We start from the raw sequence: 22,086 nt of genomic DNA, 5'->3' as shown, positions 1-22,086 counted from the left end.
TACAATTTGGGTAGTTTCTCTTTTCAAGTAATTTTATGTTTTGGAAACTATCCATGTTGATACATGTAGATATAGTTCAATCAATGTAGCTCCTGTATTCTATTGTATAAATATACCAAAAATTTTTATCCATTTTTCTATTCATCAGTTTCCAGATTTATACTATTACCTTCAGTGCTGCTATGAATATTCCTATCCTGTCTCCATGGGCACCTGTTCTGGAATTTCATACCTGAAATTCTTCTGGTACTTCTGGGTTGTGGGTGTTTGTATATATGCAACAGTTTGGATTTTAATTAATTTCTCTCATTTATCTCTTTGTATACCTGGGTTAGTTTCTCTGCAGACTGGGTAATGGTTCTCAACTAGGGAGAGTGATGCACCACTTAGGTGCATTTCTGAATGTGTGAAGGCATTTTTATTTGTCATAACATCGGGGGGGGGCTCCTCTGGCATTTATTGTGCAGGAACAGGAATGTTAAATATCCTGTATTGTGCAAGATTGTCATGGGTACTGAATAATTTTCCTACTTAAATTGTCAGTGGTGCCCCTGTTAAGATACATTTCATTACTTGAGGGTATATGGCTAGGAATGATATTGCTGTTGTTGCCATATGGTATAAACATTTTCAAATGTGGCTCAGATTGCCATATTGAACTCCAAAGTGATTGCACATATTTATTGTCTTAATAGGAATGAATAAGTGTTTCTGGTTTTCTACAATTTTTGACTATACATGATATTGTCAATTAAAAAAATTTTTTTGACTGTATGGGGTGATGGGTGTATTAATTAATTTGATTGTGATAATCATTTCACATTGTATACATATATTAAGTCATGCCCTTAAAAATCATGTTACATACAACTTAAAAAACATTGTCACTTTAATTATGAAATAACTCATTACTTCAAAAATTTCCATTTCTCTGATAACTAATGAAGTTGAATTACAATATTTTCTATTTCCTTAATTATCTCTTTAGGGTTATAGATGATTTCCTTAGATATGTTGTCCCATTCTCTCTGATTGACTGTAGTTATCTTGTCCTTTAACATATTTACTTCCAATTATTATATTTTTCACACCTGGAATTTTACTTTTTAAAATTCAAATCTGTTTGTTTTTGTTGTCTTCCCCATTTACCAGTCTTTCATTATAGTTCCTGAATGTTCATTTTTGTCTTTAACATTTTAAATAAACTTATATTTAGTCTTTGAAGTTAATCTATCATCTTCAGTTCTTGGGGTATCAGTTCTCCCTTTGTTTTCATTTGTTTGTACTCCCTCATGATCGTTTTCTTTTTTAATGTTATTTATGGCTTTTAATTGTGACCAAGTTTGGTGGAGAGTGCCATCCATTTAGCATAGGCTGTGGAAGCACTCATACAAAATGTTATTGCATTTCTCTTATAGGACAGTAGGAAGATTTCTCAATTGAGTTTTCATGTTAATTTCTCAACGTGGGCTTTTCTCATCACTTGGATATTGTAAATTAGAATTTTACACTGCCATGTAGTATATGTTTGTGTTTCCATTTCTAATGGCTTCTCTTCCAACAAGAATCAGTGGATGACAGCTTCCTTACCACTTCCATAGCTGAATAGGACAATTTTTTTTGTCTCAGTTTCTGGGCACAGTTTAATACATACAGCATTTGGAGGTTCTTAACTTTATGCAGAAGATTCCATTCTAGCTCCACAATTTATGTGAGCCAAGGGCCTCATCTCTTTACTTCATAAATTCCTGCCACTAACCTCATGGCCTACTTATCCAGTCTTAGAACTCTATAGGCTATAGGCTTTAGACTAGATGTCTTTATTCTAGATTTTTTTCTTTGTTTCTGCTACATGAAGACTTCACTTCTTTTAGAACTTATTTGAAGTAACTTTATTTTGTTATACATTATTTAGCATTTCTGTGTTTGGGATGACAGAAAGCCTTTGTGACATTCAATTAGCCACACTGGTAGAAATTTACATTGTTTAATTTGAATGAAATCAGAATACTAGCTTTTAAATGCAATGCATGGGGGTGCCTGGGTGAGTCAGTCTGTTAAGCTTCTGTTTTAGCTCTGGTCATAATCTCAGGGTCCTGGGATTGAGCCCCACATCTGGCTCCCTGCTCAGTGGGAAGCCTGCCTGCTTCTCTTTCTCTCTCTCTGCTACTCCCCCTACTTGTGCTCTCTCTCAAACAAAGTTTTTAAAAGATATTAAAAATTAAAAAATAAATGCAAGAAATATATAGAGAAGTATATAAAATTTGTTTTTATAAATAAGCAGCAAACATGTAATTTAATTTTTGAAAAGCAAATTGGTCAAAATTATATAAATTTATATGAACTATAAATATATAAATTAACTACCAGGTATCTATCTCTACCTCCATGCATTAAACCAGACTACTATCCATGGTTAATTTAGGGGGACAGAACTAAGGAGAGAGGGAATCTTTGATGTTTCTACTTTATATATTTCCTGGTTGTGTGATTTTTATACATAGACATTTAAACAAGAAAAGGATGTTAAAACTATTAATAACTTTAAGACAAGGCGAAAACCTTGTACACTTAAAAGAGAGATTGTGAATTTGTTTCACTGACTGCTGTGTAATGGGTAAGTCTGGAAATGCAGCCAGCCTCAGAGCAAACCCCAGGATCTGGGTGCAGGAGCAGGTGGTGAAGTGACTGAGAGCAGAACGTGTCTCGGATGCCTGCTGGAGACAAGGACCACATGAATCAGACTGACTGCAGCCACCCATGGAGGAAATCAGTATCGTTCTGTGTCCTCTGTTTTGTCAACCTTATGGCATTTTGAGCTTTTTATAGAGGGCCACAAAGTTCTTGTGGATTTTAAAACATTCGTAGTAATGCAGGTTGCAGATATGATAGATACCAGCCACAAATGGCATTTAAAGGTCAATTGAATTTCCCTTTCAGAGCACACTGCTTTCAATTTTGGTAGCTACATACTCCCTTTTTAAATTTTTCATTCTTATTCAATCTTTCACAAACCATATTTGATTTATCATAAAATAAGAAATAACAATGATTCCAATAAATTTTCCTAAACCTAAGTTTCTTAACTCATTTGACTCTACCTTTAGATCATTTCTGCCACATATACAACCTACATTATCCTCATCAACAGACAAAATGCATGTTTTATTGGATTTCAATGCATTGATAGAACCAGGGGGAAAAAATTCTTGCTTCCTCTACATATTAATTGAATAGTTCTTCAGACTACATTATTTCCCTGCAGGGTAAAATAAAGTTTGTTAGCTTCTGTGTTTTGTAATTAACTCATTAACCATTTATATTTGGCATCTTACTCAGCACTTAGTTCTAGGCAAATAACTACACTGAAAACTCCATTAACCTTCTCTGTGGGGAATCATTTTCTTGCAAATTAAATCACCTAATTAGCTGATCCTTTGGAAAATGATTCTAAACTTGATCCCCAAAAGGTTAACCAAAATATTTCTTTTAAAATAAGCTACTTACAGATTACTTTGTGAAGATACCATATTCAAATTACTATTAGACTAACAATGAGGCTATTTATCCTAGGAATTCAGTGACCCATCAAAACAAAGTTAATATATTTAATCAGTTTGTATTTGCCCATGTAGGTCTTGCACATAAATAGAAATCCCCACCTTTCATGTGGATTCTGAGAGGTGCTTTGATTTCCTTATAAATGGCCTTACATAGAACAGCCCATAACAAAAAGTGTGACTATCATATCAACTTTCTACACCAGTAAGGAATAAATACACTTCCTACAGTGTGATTGAGAGACATGGTTACTCAGGGAATATTGTGACTCTCATTATGGCTTATGGCTTCTACTTACTGTTCAATCTGTAATAACAGGGATATATTTTATGTGTAATTTTATTCAGATAGATACAAGTGATGGTGCCTTTCCAGACCAGGTGCTCATAGCATAAACATCAGAATATGGGCAGCAGAGTTGTTGGCAGTCAGAGATGAGAAGCTAAGAATTAACAACAGATGTGAGTTAGTAATGAAATGTTTTAGAGTGTTCTCTGCCTTGATTTCTGGTCACTTGAATAAAATGCCCTTATAACTGGAAAAAGAAGTGGAAATTTTCCACTTAAAATATGAACAGATGCGAAAATGTCTGTGGTTCAGAAGGTGCTTCTTCATGAATCTGGTTCTCATCTATTGGTCCTCATTTCTGAGTTGTGAATTTTTCATAAATGAAAGTTGTAGAAGAATAGATAAGAATTATACATTAGCCCTCATATTTTTATTCTGAGTCAACACACAACAAAATGAAGATGTCCGTTCGGCAACGTAAGTTTGTGCAGACACCTAATTTAAGAGTGGAGTTAGAAACTAATTCTTCTTCACTTTATTTGGGCTTTGAGTCTGATTGTGATGACTAACCTGAAATGTAAAAATCAAAAAACTTGCCTCTTTTTAAATTTGGATAACATATGTATGTTGTGCTGTTAGGGTTTTTTAAATTAATAGAATGTACCTGTTTTACAATAAATTGCTTTCACCAAGCTGAAAAGAAAATCCCTAACCATGTAGTTTCTCTTTTTCCCTCCTCATAGAATGTAACAATGTGTAGAATTTAATTATTTGAATTTGTTTTTCATAATTGTTAGGAATATAGTGGTAGGGGAAAGAAGAGAGAGAAGGGGGGAGTGGAGGGAGAGAGATCACACAAGGAGAGGAAGGAATTTTCAAAAAGGATTTTTCAAAAAGAAATTCTTGAACATAAAAATAAGCTAATTCTCTTTGTGATTATAGTTATGCAACACGAGGTTTTGATTGCATTCCCAATTAGCTATTTAGGTCATTAACTATGCCGTGCCCTGTGTTAGGTGCTGAGAATGCAGAGCCAAATGAAATACAGTTCCTACTCAAATGTAATATTAGATAAATAAGTAACATTATAAATAGATAGCATTAGATAAATAAATGACATTAGATCAATAAACATTGAAATCGATAAACCCATGCAATGTATAAATTAGATGAATTAGATAAACATTAGATAAATAGATAACATTAGATAAACATTTAAATAAACCATGTGGTATATACATAATATCAGAAATATGTACAAGATAAGATGTGATTCAGGAGAAGGGATAGATTCTGTTAGTGGGAGGATCAGGGAAGGCTTAGAAGAGGTGATTAACAGGGTTTTGACTGGTAAAGATGGGTTTTATCGTGAAGATTGAGTGGCGGATGTTATACCACTAAGAGTGAACGCTAAGCGCTGATTTAAAAGTGTATGAAACAAGGTAAGATTAGTTGGCACTTTTGAAGTTATTCTGATGGTTATGGGAATGATTTGATTAAAATGAATTATCACTGCATTTGGAGACTAGAGGTGACTTTGTAAGAATCCAGATGAGAGGTGATGATTATACTCAAGAGGTGAAGAAGATGGAAAAATCCGAAATGATTTCCATGTATCTGGGATCTGTGAATGTTGGTGTTACCAGCCTAGAAAAGGAATATAGGAAAAAATAATTAACTTTCAGTTTAGGAATAATTTCATGTTAAAACAAGTTTTAAAAATTTTTTGACATCATCTATAAGTTAAAAGTCATGTTGGTAAGTCTATAAATTGGCAGTGAGGTTGATGAAGAAAGTAGGATATGAAATTTAGTTTTGCAGATTAAACTGCTTAGAGAGAGCTTTCAAGTAAAAACAGAAGGGTTACTAATGCAAACTTGAGAAGTGGCAACATTAGTCATATGGTAAGTGCTCATTTTTCCTTAGTTGTTACAGGTGACCTGACTTAATATGGACAAATCGTGTATGAAAAGATCATCTGGATTTGTGTTTGTTCTTATGTGTCTACAAACATCTCAGCTTTAAAAATTAAGCCTCAGTGTGATTTAGGTATGAAATTAAACTCATAGCCAAGAATTTCAAGGAGTTAAGAAGGTCATAGGTTATGTGAACAGTTAAAATGTGCCTAGTGATCCGTGGTATCATGTAGCAAGAATGTGACGCTGTGGGGAACATACAGGTGAACACCCGTGAACGGAAGAGGGTGGTGTGTGAAGAGAAGGATTCATGGAGCTGATGATGGCACAGAGTCTCTGAAAATCAAATAGTTACAGAGCAGAAAATTAGGTTTTAAATGAGGACAACAGAGAGCATGGAAGCATGTGTACTGGGCTGTTCATGAGGCGGGAGACAGCATCAAAAGTGATGAAGCAGACAAATTGGCTGAGGTCAGATAACGGAGGGCTTTGTGTTTCACCATTAAAGGGTTTGGATTTTCTCCTGCGCTCATTGGAAAATGAGGGAATGGTATAAGCAAGGGAATCCCATGATCCTATGTGTTTTCATGAAATTTTAATAATGTATCGGAAAAACCTTCTGACCAGAGGTGGGGAAAAATACACTTGGACACATGCATACAGAGAAATACTTCACACATACACAGTAGGGGAAAGGAACAGGAACTTTCATTCCTGACTTTGTGTTCATTAGTTTCATGTCAGAAAAAATGCACAAAATTTTATAGTTGTACTTTCTGACCATTTTAATTCTAAGTATTTTCCTTTCACTGTCCTGTACTATTTCCCAGTTTGCCCTGAAACTGGGACCGAAATAAATGACAACAGATTTACTTACCTTCATTTAACTATTTGGTAGGGTGAGGGCATGATTCTAAAATGAAGTTGTTATTTGGGAAACACATTCTCTTTTGTGACTTTTATCATGTTTTAGCTGCTCTTCTAAGTCAATATAAGGGTTTGTTCTCACTCAGCGTTCTGTAAATCATTTCTGCAGTCTCACCCTATGGCAGATACTGTGTTAGGCACAATTTGTCAATCTCTGAGCCTCTGATTATTGGGAAATTGGAAGGAAAATGTGTGAAGTTTCAAGACATGCAGTTAGTTGAAACAGTGGTGGGGAGAACAGGAGAGATGAGGAAAAATAGCCTGATTAATCTTAAAAAATACTAGGGTGAAGTTGTGTGTTTTTTCTTGTGAAAGGCTTTATTGCATGGAGGTGGAGTAGTCAGGGGCAGCATTTGGGGCAAAGCACCTTGATGCATTACTATATCCTGTAGCTTATTTGTCCATGTTTGTTAAGTTTGTGTCTCAAATAAGGTTGGGAGCTCCTTCGGAGTAAAGACTTATCTTTGTTGTTTTTCTACCCAGTAATTTAGCACTGCATCTGAAACACTGTTGGTACTCAATCCCTGTCAAATGTTGACACGTTGATCTTTTCTTAAGGAATTTAAATTTCTATTCATGCCCTACCCTTGATAGTTATGTGTAATTGCTGGACCTGTTTCCCAAACTGCATTTTGTGGCACATCACTGATTTTTTTTTTTTTTAAGTTATGTTTGCTGATGACGCAGTCCATTCTGCTTTCAGGTTATAGTATTAGCAAAGCAGATGCCTTTCAAAGCTGTGTGAAATTGTTTTGGGAGGCTGTTAGCTTATACAAAATGGCCAGTATCCATCTCAGTCTCCCAAGATTGACCCATTCTTTTTTTTTTTTTTAAGATTTTATTTATTTATTTGAGAGAGAAAGCTCGAGCAGAGGGAGAGAGAGAAGCAGACACCCCGCCGAGCACAGAGCCTGATTGGGGACTCCTTCGCAGGACCATGAGATCATGACCTGAGCCAAAGGCAGATGCTTCATGAACGGAGCCACCCAGGCACCCCTGTTTGACCCATTCCAATACCATTAGCCCTCTATTACCGCTAACACCGCCACATCCTACATACTGCCATTAATAAATAAGGCTTCAGATAAAGGATCTAACCTGGTTTGATAGCCAGGGAAATGCTTTAATAAATAAGAAACTTAATTAAAATGCTGGTTTCTTACCAAAAGAAGTATGTAATTAAAAATGAAATGATGTCTAGGGCCATAGCTCCCTTTATTTTGAAGTCAGTCTTTCAGAATTGATAGTTGTGGCGTCTCTAAATATTCGCAGTCCTATTTAGAGGAGGGATTGAAATTGAGTCAGGGAAATCAAAGCACTAAAGAAAAGTTATGTTTATTGGAAACATAATAAGAAATGGTCACATGAGTGACCTTAACAAAGGCCTGTGGAAGTTTAAAATAAAAACACAACTTCTAAAGCATTTAAAAAAAAAATGTTTTCTTTTTCCTCAATGGAGTGACCTGCAGATCCCTGTGCCACAAGGGAAGAAGGAGAGCTCAACTGAAAGCCAGCTAGGAGATTTTGGAAGGCTCATGTTTCAGGCTTGAGATTATCCACTTGAGAGAGGTAAAATTAAAAAAAAAAATAATAAAACAGACATATTAGCACCATCAGCACTCAGTATGTGCCTGATGTTATAGTATGCTGCATTGATACTTAAATAATAAGAGCTTCTGTCCTTAAAACTTTTGTGGATTAGTGAGGAAATGGGTATGTAATTGAATAATTATATTACGTGGTGAGTGATAAAACAGAAGCATGTGCAAATATCTATGAGGAATTGGAGAAGGAGTGAATAACATTGTCTAAGAAAAAATCAAACAGATATATAGAAGAAAGGAAAATTACTAAACACAATTTAATTTCAGAAAATCTGCTGGAAGCTTGCCACACAACATTTAGTATTGACTGGTAAGACAAAAGGATATCTGAAAAAGAAGTACCTATAATTTGTTTATTTGAATTTCAAAGTAAAATTGCTATGTTACAAAGCTGTGGAAATTGCATATCCTTAACTAGATAAGTTTGTTAATAGTTTCTTAATAAGGGGGTGCCTGGGAGGCTCAGTGGGTTAAAGCCTCTGCCTTCGGCTCAGGTCATGATCCCAGGGTCCTGGGATTGAGTCCCGCATTGGGCTCTCTGCTCAGCGGGGAGTCTGCTTCCCTTCCTCTCTCTGCCTGCCTCTCTGTCTACTTGTGATCTCTGTTTGTCAAATAAATAAAATCTTTAAAAAAAACAAAAAATAGTTTCTTAGTAAGGAAACATCTTTGTGCCCTATATTTTGTTAGTGTGATAAAAATGCCATCTATGTATTTTTTATTTCTAAATTTTCTTATTTTACAAATGAACAAAAAAATCCAGTTTTCACAAACTTCGCAAAATGGCATTTGCAGACACTATCCTTCTCTTTAAAAGAGCAACGTGCTATTTTAAAAGAATAAAAATTAAATAAAATATAGTGATTTAGTTATAACCTCAGTCATTTGAAAAATAAAATTTGATTACAAAGATTGTCATCTTTTCTCTCTGATCTGCTACCTTTGAAGTTAGAAAAGATCCCAAAAGGCAGGCAAAGGTAGAACCTGCTAGAACCTGCTCATTCAGGATGCATCCTGTAAACATCCAGGATGTTTACATGGTAGGAAAACTATTTCTATGGATTTTGTGTGTTAGTTTGAAATGTGGGAGTGGACCTAGACTAGAAATAGAAGAGGGAGCTGATTGCGTGCCCTGCCTTTGACTTGGGTCCCCTTGGCTTTAGGCAACTCATCTCATCTTGTGGGCTCTGGTTTCTTTCTCTGTAGAGTTAGGGAACAGACCAGGGATCCCTAAGCTTCTTTCCTAATAGAGGAGGATATTGTTATCAGAGAAAAAGTGGTACCAAGAAAAGATCACTTAACTTGAAATCATCTAAAATGCTATGTACAATTTCATAGTTAATATTGGAGAAACATTTGACTAAACTACTTCCTTAAAAATTAAATGAATGATGATCTTTAAAATTATGTTATATTTTGCTTATAAAATTTAGGTTGCTGTTCCACTAGGTACTCATTTTTAGAGTAATGAAAAAGCTATGTGGACTTTTTGGGCCTGGCACTGTAGGATAACAGTGGTCACTGTATCCTTCATTCACTAAATGTGAATGTTGTTAAGCACTTTCATAGAAATGGCTGCTTTTGCAAAATTATCTGGAGGCTCCGATAATTTTTCCAAGATTCTCTTTCAATCTTTTTATTTCTCAAATACTCCTCTTCTGAAGCCCCTAGGATCTCACCATTGCTATCTATATTTTCTTTTTCAGTTGCTTCCCTGGTCCAACTCAACCCCATCCTCGTTTCTCAATACCTAAACACGGGACTCCGTGTTCTCTAGTCCACTTCCAGCATTTCACATTATCCTTTCTTTTTCAAGATTTTCAGTTTGCAATTATTCACTGCATTGCCAGCTTTCGGCCAGACTGACTGTGGTTGAAAAGACAAGAGAATGAGGCTGACAGGAATTTTCAAACGTGTATGTAGCCACTTAATTGGCAAGTATTTCTGAGTTACTTATCTTTCTTCAGTGCTGAAATGTGTGGACTGAGATAAATGAAGAGTTAGATGGTGCATCCTTCTCCTATAACCTTCTTTGACCCTGGTTCCTGTGTGACTAAATATAGGAGTCGTATCCGGAATCAGATTGCAACTTTTTGGAATACTTCTTTCTTTCTTCTTCTTCTTCTTTTTTTTTCCTCCTAAATCAAAACAAAGATCAGATCCAGGTGGCAGCTCCTTCCAACCACCTCCCTTGCTTTTCCTCCTGAAACCTGTTTTTCTCATTGGTCCACCCTCTGGTCTCTGATCTGCAGCCACCAGGACAAAAGGCAGAGAAGGTGAGAGAGTCAGTGTTGGATGGAGGCGAAGCAGAAGAAAACAGAGGTTTGACGGTGGATATAAATTCTACAGAAGTTATGAAATATAAGCTGAGTGTTTGGATTTAATGGACTCTGCAGGGATGGGTTGTTCTGAAGAAGAGAGAGCAAGTGAGAAAGAAGGAGGAGGTGAGGAGGAAAGAGGGAGACTTAGAGAAAGAGAGACAAAGAAGGAGGCACACTGAGACTTTTAGATTTTAGTTAAGTACACTGAAAAACAAATGTGCAAAGAACTGAAGAGTGTGTGGTTTCCCTATCCACCACTAGAGAAGGAAGCTGACTGCCCTGGCTATGTTTTTGGAGCTGAGGCAAGGGCAGAGTGCCTGGCATTTCTTTCTTTTTTTTTTTTTTTAATAATATATTTTTTTATTTTTTATTAACATGTAATGTATTATTAGCCCCAGGATACAGGTCTGTGAATCGCCAGGCTTACACATTTCACAGCACTCACCGTAGCACATACCCTCCCCAGTGTCCATAACCCAAACACCCTCTCCCTCCCCTCCTCCCCCCGGCAACCCTCAGTTTGTTTTGTGAGATTAAGAGTCTCTTATGGTTTGTCTCCCTCCTGATCCCATCTTGTTTCATTTTTTCCTTCCCTACCCCTCAGGCCCCCCATGTTGCCTCTCAAATTCCACATACCAGGGAGAGCATTGATAATTGTCTTTCTCTGATTGACTTACTTACTTGGCATAATACCCTCTAGTTCCATCCACGTTGTCGCAAACAGCAAGATTTCATTTCTCTTGATGGCTGCGTAGTATTCCATTGTGTATATATATATACCACCTCTTCTTTATCCATTCATCTGTTGATGGACATCTAGGTTTTTCCATAGTTTGGCTATTGTGGACATTGGTGCTATAAACATTCAGGTGCACGTGCCCCTTCAGATCACTACCTTTGTATCTTTAGGGTAAATACCCAGTAGTGCGTTTGCTGGGTCATAGGGTAGCACTATTTTCAACTTTTTGAGGAACCTCCATGCTGTTTTCCAGAGTGGCTGCACCAGCTTGTGTTCCTACCAACAGTGTAGGAGGGTTCCTGTTTCTCCACATCCTCGCCAGCATCTGTCATTTCCTGACTTGTTAATTTTAGCCATTCTGACTGGTGTGAGGTGGTATCTCATTGTGGTTTTGATTTGTATTTCCCTGATGCCTAGTGATGTGGAGCAATTTGTGTCTGTTGGCCATCTGGATGTCTTCTTTGCAGAAATGTCTGTTCATGTCTCCTGCCCTTTTCTTGATATGATTCTTTGTTCTTTGGGTGTTGAGTTTGATAATTTCTTTATGGATTTTGGATACTAGCTCTTTATCTGATATGTCGTTTGCAAACATCTTCTCCCATTCTGCCGGTTTTCTTTTGGTTTTGTTGACTGTTTCCTTTGCTGTGCAAAAGCTTTTGATCTTGATGAAGTCCCAATAGTTCATTTTTGCCCTTGCTTCCCTTGCCTTTGGTGAAGTTTCTAGGAAGAAGTTGCCGCAGCTGAGTTTGAAGAGGTTGCTGCTTATGTTCTCCTCAAGGATTTTGATGGATTCCTATCCTACATTGAGGTCTTTCATCCATATTGAGTCTATTTCTATGTGTGGTGTGAAGAAATGGTCCAGTTTCATTCTTCTGCATGTGGCTGTCCAATTTCCCCAATACCATTTTTTGAAGAGACTGTCTTTTTTTCCACTGTACATTCTTTCCTACTTTGTCAAAGATTAGTTGACCATACAGTTGAGAGTCCATTTCTGGGCTCTCTATTCTGTTCTATTGACCTATGCATCTGTTTTTGTGCCAGTCCCATACTGTCTTGATGATGACAGCTTTGTAATAGAGCTTGAAGTCTGGATTTGTGATGCCACCAAGTTTTTTCAACATTCCTCTGGCTATTTGAGGTCTTTTCTGGTTCCATATAAATTTTAGCATTACTTGTTCTATTTCTTTGAAAAAGATTTATGGTATTTTGATAGGGATTGCATTAAATGTGTCGATTGCTTTAGGTAGCATAGACATTTTCACAATATTTGTCCTTCCAGTCCATGAGCATGGAACATTTTTCCATTTCTTTGTGTCTTCCTCAATTTCTTTCATGGGTACTTTATAGTTTTCTGAGTACAGATTCTTTGCCTCTTTGGTTAGGTTTATTCCTAGGTATCTTATGGTTTTGGGTGCAATTGTAAATGGGATTGACTCCTTAATTTCTGTTTCTTCTTTCTTGTTGTTGGTGTATAGAAATGCAACTGATTTCTGTACATTGATTTTATATCCAAACATTACTGAATTCTTGTGCAAGTTCTAGCAGATTTAGAGTGGAGTCTTTTGGGTTTTCCACATAAAGTATCATATCATCTGCAAAGAGTGATAGTTTGACTTCTTCTTTGCCAATTTGGATGCCTTTAATTTCTTTTTTGTTGTCTGATTGCTGAGGCTAGGACTTCTAGTACTATGTTGAATAACAGTGGTGATAATGGACATCCCTGCTGTGTTCCTGACCTTAGCGGAAAAGCTCTCAGTTTTTCTCCATTGAGCATGATATTTGTGGTGGGTTTTTCATAGATGGCTTTGATGAGGTTGAGGTATGTACCCTCTATCCCGACACTTTGAAGAGTTTTTGATCAAGAAAGGATGCTGTACTTTGTCAAATGCTTTTTCAGCATCTATAAAGAGTATCATATGGTTCTTGTTCTTTCTTTTGTTAATGTATCGTATCACAATGATTGATTTATGGATGTTGACCGAACCTTGCAACCCTGGAATAAATCCCACTTGGTCGTCATGGATAATCCTCTTAATGTACTGTTGGATCCTATTGGCTAGTATTTTGCTGAGAATTTTTGCATCTGTGCTCATCAAGGATATTGGTCTGTAATTCTCCTTTTTGATGAGAGTCTTAGTGTGGTTTTGGGATCAAGGTAATGCTGGCCTCATAAAATGAGTTTGGAAGTTTTCCTTCCATTTCTGTTTTTTGGAACAGTTTCAGGAGAATAGGAATTAATTCTTTAAATGCTTGGTAGAATTCCCCTGGGAAGCCATCTGGCCCTGGGCTCTTGTTTGTTGGGAGATTTTTGATGACTGCTTCAATCTCCTTACTGGTTATGGGTCTGTTCAGGTTTTCTATTTCTTCCTGGTTCAGTTGTGGGAGTTTATATGTCTCTAAGAATGCATCCATTCCTCCAGATTGTCAAATTTGCTGGTATATAGTTGCTCACAATATGTTCTTATAATTATTTGTATTTCTTTGGTGTTGGTTGTGATCTCTCCTCTTTCATTCATGATTTTATTCATTTGGATCCTTTGTCTTTTCTTTTTGATAAGTCTGGCCAGGAGTTTATCAATCTTATTAATTCTTTCAAAGAACCAGCTCCAATTTTCATTGATTTGTTCTATTGTTTTGTTTGTTTGTTTGTTTGTTTGTTCCGATTTCATTGATTTCTGCTCTGATCTTTATTATTTTTCTTCTCCTGCTGGGTTTAGGCTTTTTTTTTTTTTTTTTTTTTTGCTGTTCTTTCTCCAGCTCGTTTAGGTGTAGGGTTAGGTTGTGTATTTGAGACCTTTCTTGTTTCCTGAGAAAGGCTTGTATTGCCATATACTTTCCTTTCAGGACTGCCTTTGCTGCATCCCAAAGATTTTGAATAGTTGTGTTTTCATTATCATTTGTTTCCATGATTTTTTAAAAATTCTTCTTTAATTTCCTGGTTGACCCATTCATTCTTTAGTAGGATGCTCTTTAGGCTCCATGTATTTGGGTTCTTTCCAAATTTCCTCTTGTAATTGAACTCTAGCTTCAGAGCATTGTGGTCTTCAGAAAACATGCAGGGAATGATCCCAATCTTTTGGTACCGGCTGAGTCCTGATTTGTAATCCAGGATGTGATCTATTCTGGAGAATGTTCCATGTGCACTAGAGAAGAATGTATATTCTGTTGCTTTGGGATGGAATGTTCTGAATACATCTGTGATGTCCATCTGGTCCAGTGGGTTGTTTAAGGCCTTTATTTCCTTGTTGATCTTTTGCTTGGATGATCTGTCCATTTCAGTAATGGGCGTGTTAATACTATTAATGTATTATTGTTGATGTGTTTCTTTGATTTTGTTATTAATTGGTTTATCTAGTTGGCTGCTCCCATGTTAAGGTCATAGATATTTAAAATTATTAGATCTTCTTGTTAGACAACCCTTTGAGTATGATATAGTGTCCTTCCTCATCATTTATTATAGTCTTTGGCTTAAAATCTAATTTATCTGATATAAGAATTGCCACCCCACCTTTCTTTTGATGTCCATTAGCATGGTAAATTGTTTTCCACCCCCTCACTTTAAATCTGGGGTGTCTTTGGGTCTAAAATCAGTTTCTTGTAGATAGCATATTGATAGGTTTTGGTTTTTTATCCATTCTGATACCCTGTGTCTTTTGATTGGGACATTTAGCCCATTTACATTCAGAGTAACAATCGAGAGATATGCATTTAGTGCCATTATATCGCCTGTAAGGTGACTGTTACTGTATATTGCCTCTGTTCCTTTCTGGTCTACTACTTTTAGGCTCTCTCTTTGCTTAGAGGACCCTTTCAATATTTCCTGTAGAGCTGGTTTGGATTAAGAATTTACAAATTCTTTTAGTTTTTGTTTATCCTGGAAGCTTTTTACCTCTCCTTCTATTTTCAGTGATAGTCTAGCTGGATATAGTATTCTTGGCTGCATGTTTTTCTCATTCAGTGCTCTGAATATATCATGCCAGTTCTTTCTGGCCTGCCAGGTCTCTGTGGATAAGTCTCCTTTCAATCTCTTTCAGTGTAATATTTTACCATTGTATGTTACAGACTTCCATGTCCTGGGCTGCTTTCAGTATGTTCTCTTTGTCACTAAGCCTTGTTGGTTTTATTAGATGATGGAGTGTAGACCTATTCTTATTGATTTTGAGGGGGTTCTCTGTGCCTCCTGGATTTTGATGAGGGAAGTTCTCTACAATAATTTGCTCCAATATGCCTTCTGACCCCCCCCTTCTTCTTCTGGAATCCCAATTATTCTAATATTGTTTCATCCTATGGTATCACTTACCTCAAATTATCCCCTTGTGGTCCAGTAGTTGTTTGTCTCCTTTTTGCTCAGCTTCTTTATTCCCTGTCATTTGGTCTTCTATATCACTAACTCTCTCTTCTGCCTCATTTATCCTAGCAATAAGAGCCTCCACTTTTTATTGCACCTCATTAATAGCTTTTTTATTTCAACTTGGTTAGATTTTATTTCTTTTAATTTTCCAGAAAGGGCTTTTATTTCTCCAGACAGGGTTTCTCTAACATCTTCCATGCCTTTTTTGAGCCAGCTGCCACCTTAAGAATCATCATTCTGAACTCTAGATCTGACATATTACCAATGTCCGTACTGATTAGGTCCCTAGCCTTTGGTACTGCCTCTTGTTCTTGTTTTTTGTGGTGAGTTTTTCTGCCTTGTCATTTTATCCAGATAAGAATATATGAAGGAGAGAATAAAATACTGAAATGGTGGCAAAGACTCCAGAAAAATGTCCATTAACCAAATCAGAAGAGACCCCAAATTGTGGTGGGAAGAAAGGGGGTAAAAAGAAGTTCAAAAAAGAAAAGAAAAGAAAAGAAAATATATATATTAGACTGGAGAATAGAACAGAGCCACCCACTTAATTTTGAAAGTCTTTTGGTCTCTTAGAAGAAATTATCTTCCATGATTTTAAAGAAAGAAAAACTTCTATGTATATATAAAAAAATAAGGTTAAACATGATGAAGGGATAGAATATGACTGTAAAGATGAACATTTTTTAAAAAAAATTCTAAAAAAGCAGTTGATAAGTTGGTTGGGGAAAGGAAGAAAAAGAAAGTGGAGAGAATTTTCTCAGGCTGGAGACTATAACAAAGCCCCGTGCTAGATTTAGGGTATATTTTGATCTATTAGAAGAAGTTGTATCCCAAAATTTTTTAGAAGAAAAAACCCTATATGTATACAAAAAATAAAGTTAGATACAAAGAAGGATAAAATATGACTATAATAATGAAGTTTTTGAAAAGTTTCCTTTTTTTAAAAGAAAGGTATTGTTAAGATAAACTAGTTTAAAAAAACGTTAAAGAGAAAAAAGTAAAAGTTAACAAAATTAGAATAAGAAAAAAATAAAATTAAAAAAATTTAATTAATCTTGCAAGACTAAGAATCATGAGGAGAAAGCCATGAATTCCATGCTTTGCTTTCCCCTCCTCTGGAATTCTGCTGTTCTCCTTGATCAGAGAGCTCTGTCTTAGCTGGATGTTCTTGTTGATCTTCTGTGGGAGGGGCCTGTTGTAGTGATTCTCAAGTGTCTTTGCCCGAGGCAGAATTGCACCACCCTTGCCAGAGGCTGGGCTAAATAATCTGCTCAGGTTTGCTCTTGGGAGCTTTTGTTCACTGAATGCTTTCCATAGAGCTCTGGAGGATGGGAATGAAAATGGCAGCCTCCCAATCTTCTCTCTCTCTCTCTTTTTTTTTTGGTAGCCAGGAAAGTCTATTATCAATGTATAATAATAAAGCTGACAATGAATTAGAAAGTAAAGGTTTTGTTTTGTTTTTTTGTTTTTTGGTTTTTTTTAGATTTTATTTATTTATTTGACAGAGAGATCACAAGCAGACAGAGAGGCAGGCAGAGAGAGAGGGAGGAAAGCAGGCTCGCTGCTGAGCAGAGAGCCCGATGCAGGACTCGATCCCAGGACCCTGAGATCATGACCTGAGCTGAAGGCAGTGGCTCAACCCACTGAGCCACCCAGGCGCCCTGTTTTGTTTTTTACTACTAATTCATTTCACATTTATTCTTAAAGCTCCTATGTAAAATACTTCCACATCAAATGAACATATTATGCATACACAACCTAGATAAGCTCATAACCATAATATTGATGCACAGCATGGTAATGTACCTTTACATATTCTCTCTGCAACATGAATTTAATAATATCTGTTATGGATTCTTTAATATCAGCAGGAAGATTCTTTTTCCATAGCTTTCTGAAAAGGGATCTGAGATAGGACTTGGTTTGTTTTTGAGTAGCACTGTTCAGTTTGCCCTGCACATTGCCCTTCACTTAATCTTCTCAAGCATTCAATTCTTTAGCCCAAACACCAAGAAGAAACTTAAGGAACTTTGTAATGATGTCCATGTCCTTATGATCATCCCCTTTTCCTAAAGACTCTCCCAATGCCTCTAACTCTTCAGTTGTGGTGTTTTCTTCATGAATGTTCAAATCATTCTGTGTGTCTTCCTCTCCAGACTCCTGATTACCCACAAGCTCACTGAGATAATGCTGCTCGATCTTATCCAAAGCTGCTTTCAGATCATTCCTCAATCTCTTGTTAACTTCTGGTGTGAGGATCTCTATTTTTATTAAACGTTGAAAAGTATCATAATCAGTTTCTCTGAATAATCTGATTGGTTCTCCTCAGGGCCCCATTCCTCAATGTGCCTTTGGAGAAAAGCACTCAATCACTCCCATCTCCCTGGTCTCTGGCCCCACTCTGAGCTCATCCCCCCTGTGACTGAGCATTTCTGTTGGTGCACAGCCCCCTTTGGAGTCTCCAAACCCAGCAGATTCCTGCCACTCCACTCTTCTAGGGGGTTCTCCCCAGATCTGCCACTTGTGGGGTCCCTGCTCAAACAGCAGTGGTCTGACTATGCCATGGATCACAGCTTAAGGTAACCCCGAGCTAAGAGCTCACTCCTTGGCTCCATCTCTGTAGGTGGCTTCCCTGCTCTAATACCTGCAAGCTCTGGTACACTCAGACAACCCCGATCCTTCTGTGAACCCGTGGGGCCTGAGACCACATTGTCCCCGGGAAGGCTCCACCCCCACTTGGTCTCTGGAGCAATATCCCTCAATGGAGCAGACTTTTAAAAGTTCTGATTTGGGGACACCTGGGTGGCTCAGTGGGTTAAGCCTCTGCCTTCCACTCAGGTCATGATCCCAGGACCTGCTGGGAAGGAGCCCCATATCGGGCTCTCTGCTCGGTGGGGAGCCTGCTTCCTCTCTCTCTGCCTGCTTCTCTGCCTACTTGTGATCTCTCTCTCTGTCAAATAAATAAATAAAATCTTAAAAAAAAAAAAAGTTCTGATTTTGTGCTTTGCTGTTCCGCCACTTGTCCGGAGCCGGCCCCTCCCCCTGCGGTCTATCTTCCTGTTGTTTCCAATTCACTTCTCCGCATGCCCTTCCTTTCAGAAGGTGATTGATTTTCTGTTTCTAGAATTGCTGCTCTTCTTCTCTTTGATCTCCTGTTGGATTTGTAGGTGTACAGAATGGTTTGATAACTATCACAGAACTGCTCTTGCCACAAAAACATCATCTTAAGTATCATTTTCTTCCATGTGGCCCAATGGCAACAGGGAGGATTCACAGTTGATTTTTCCTTCATTTTCCTTTTCTTAATTTCTCTTCTTTGCACTTTCAAATATCTTTTTCTCTGCTTAGTATTGCATCTAATCCCTTTCTATTTTGTCCTTGTCTGTCCATGTTGGCCTCAGTGTTTCTGTGCTTTTGGGTAATTTCTAACACCATAGTCACGACGTTTTTTCAGAACTGGATCTCTGCTCTTTTAAAGAATGGGCTTTTGTACAGGGTAGGTCTCCCTCAGATTCAACTCCATTAACTGATATGCCCTACATTTTAGGAAGCAAATCAATTTCCGAAAGATAAAGTCGCTAGCCCAGTGATTAGAAGTAGCTGTGAGCCAGAATGAATCAGTGCCATCATTCCCTAACTAGTCTTCAAATGTACCTTGCAAAACAGGAGTTTTTTCAACTCGCCTTCCAGAGGATAGAGTAAAGGAAAAAGCAGTGCACAGAGAGGGAAAGGAAGAGAAACAGGGAATGAGCATTTAAAGGGAAAAAATAGAAACACAGGGTACATTTCAAAAGCTAAGTAATGCTGATAACAGAATGGGACCATCAATTGTACCCCAAAGCCAAGAGTTTTCTAATCTCAATGAAGATCAGTGATGAACAGCACAAAATGTATCATAAAATTGCTTAAACTGTTATGTTATCTGGCAGCATGGAATAAGATTTACTCAGATTTTATCTTAACCTTTAAACAGAATGTTTGAAATAGGCCTTGATTTGTTACATGACAATATTTAAAAAAATGAAATATAGCTATATAGTTTCCAAGGATTTTTTGTGAGTGAAATCTTGGTGTATTCAAAATGGACAGTCATTGTTAGAAACAGGAATAGGTTGGAAGAACGTTCAAATTATACATAAATAGGTAAGGAGAAGTGAGCTAATAAATAAGAGTATTACTCAAGATGCTGTTATTAAACATTATAGCATTTTTATAGGTATTTTAATTATATTTCTGTTTTATCTGTTAAGCATTTCAAAGACATAGCATCATATTATGGTTAGTTATGTATAAGGTTATGTTTTTAATTTTACTTGTAATTCTATCAAATCCTTCTTATTTTTGCTGTTGTAAAGTATTAGTTTAGTGAGCTTTAGGCAGTATTAAGACTCCACTAAATAACATAAATAATGCCAGAAGAGACTTTAAGGTTAAAAATTAGAATAGAATTTGGGTTTTAATACTGACTCTGTCACTATAGTTGTGTGATCCTAAGAAACTTAATAGGTTCTTTAAACTTCTGATTATTAGTCTGTAAAGTATATTTCTGTGTGGAGCAACTATAATGATGTTTTTATATTTAAGAGTGTCTAGCACAAAGTAAATGATTAATGTATGGCAATTTACATTATAACTATATCAGTATATTTTATAAAGACCCCAAATTTTCATAATCATTTGTTGAAAGACCTTTATATAAGAAAGGATTCCATCTTTAAGGTCAAGAACAGGGGTCAGAAAACTTTTTTCTGTAAAAGGTCAGATAATAAATATTCTAGGTTTTGTAGACCACACCATCTCTCATTACACAACTCTGTTCTTACATCACAAAATCAGTCATAAGTAATAAGTAAACAAAAGGGCATGGCTGTGTCTCAATAAAACTTTACAAAAACAGGCAGTGGGTCTGGTTTGTCTATGGGCTTTCATTTGTCAACCTGTGTTTGAGACTGTCTTCTTTCCCTTCCTTTCATCACTTATCTAAAAAACAACACCTGATTTATTGGCTCTCAGAAATAAGATGCATGTTTCTATGCCAGGACCTTCAATCTTTACACACGGACCCCTACTAAGAAAAGACAATTTGGATTTAATGCTGCATGACTTAGAGTCTGCTAGGAGAAACAAAAGTTCTAAGAATGAGGCAAAAAAAAAAAAAAAAAAAAAAAAGAAGAATTTATTGTAGGATTTGACCACACACATGGACAGAGCTGGTTAAATAGGCTGTGTGAGACTGTTACTTCTATGCCTGGTGTTGGGTGATGTTAGCCACACAGCAAGTGAAGGGGGAAACATGGACATAAAGTAGGAGACAGCAAAGACAAACCAAAGTCATGAGGGCCAGCTGGAACCCATTTCAGCTCCTTCCCACCTTGACCTCCAACTTCAGTTATATAAGTCACTCCCAGAGCTAGTGCTCTTCTCCACAGAGCTTATTAGATACTCCTGGTCTAGGGGGTCACAGACCCTCAAGGCAGACATTAACCAAGAGCTGAAGTGGCTGCAGGCCCTATGGTTGCACCCAACATGTCATCTGAGCTTCTCCCTACCTTCCTGGTTCAACATGGCTGCTGCTTCACCCCCTCTTTGCAAATCTCTTAGACAGTTCTTAACTGTTACTGAGCTATGCTACAAACCTCCCTGAATTCAAGTATCTTTTGCCAAGGAATTCAGAGGACAATGTCAGTCAGTGTCATTAAAGTTTAAACAGGCTTCCCTTACATTGACTTTTAAAATAGCCTTGCAGGTATATATTGCTGGCTTTAGTATTTTAGTTGCCTCTGTAGGGCACCTGCATTCCCTCTGTACTTATAACTTATCTCTATGAATAATTGAATAACTTCAAGAAAAGATGAGGTGAGGTCATCAACTAAGTTATCAGCACCAAAGCTTCTGTTCAGAATGCACTTTGAATTTCAGCTTTCCCAAGACCCAATCTTTTCTCATTGTTAATTCCCTCTTGCCCCTTCTCTCGTATTTTCTGTTATCATCAAAATAATTGGCTGGAAGCCCACATATTTCTATATCAAAGGCAATTTTCTCTCCTCAGTCTAACAGAACCATTACTAGAGGGCAAACCTGAACATCACTTAAACATAGAGTCACTGGGCAGTAAATACAGTTCTGAAGCTAAATCTAGCTTAAGGACATTTTAAAAAATTTAGGGAAGATCTTCCTTGTTGTATTTTCTGGATTCATTGTCTCCTACTCATCCTTAGAAAGCCTCCCACCAAACACATTTCCTAACTGTGTCATCATGAAACTAGTTAATGTCCAAACGCCCTCAACCATGCAACAGTAACAGGAGACTCAGGTCCTACCTGAATAAAACAAGGCAGTGATGTTGGTATTCAGCAACATAGCCTTAAAGCTCTCCTGTGGA

The 22,086-nt window shown here is 37.0% G+C and overlaps 1 protein-coding gene across 1 annotated transcript; it reads right to left on the bottom strand.

Moving 5' to 3' along the window:
- Positions 1–17,462: 17,462 nt before the first annotated feature.
- LOC123944702 (pre-mRNA-splicing factor 18-like) lies at positions 17,463–21,269 on the bottom strand. The gene is given in 2 exon segments (XM_046010056.1): positions 17,463–18,028; positions 21,254–21,269. Coding segments are annotated over 2 exon segments (582 nt in total).
- Between the last annotated feature and the right edge of the window lie 817 nt (positions 21,270–22,086).

Source organism: Meles meles, chromosome 1 (assembly GCF_922984935.1).
Source record: "Meles meles chromosome 1, mMelMel3.1 paternal haplotype, whole genome shotgun sequence".
Taxonomy (NCBI): Eukaryota; Metazoa; Chordata; class Mammalia; order Carnivora; family Mustelidae; genus Meles; species Meles meles.
The sequence above is the reverse complement of the archived record's forward strand: the minus strand, read 5'-3'. Positions and strand labels throughout refer to the sequence as shown.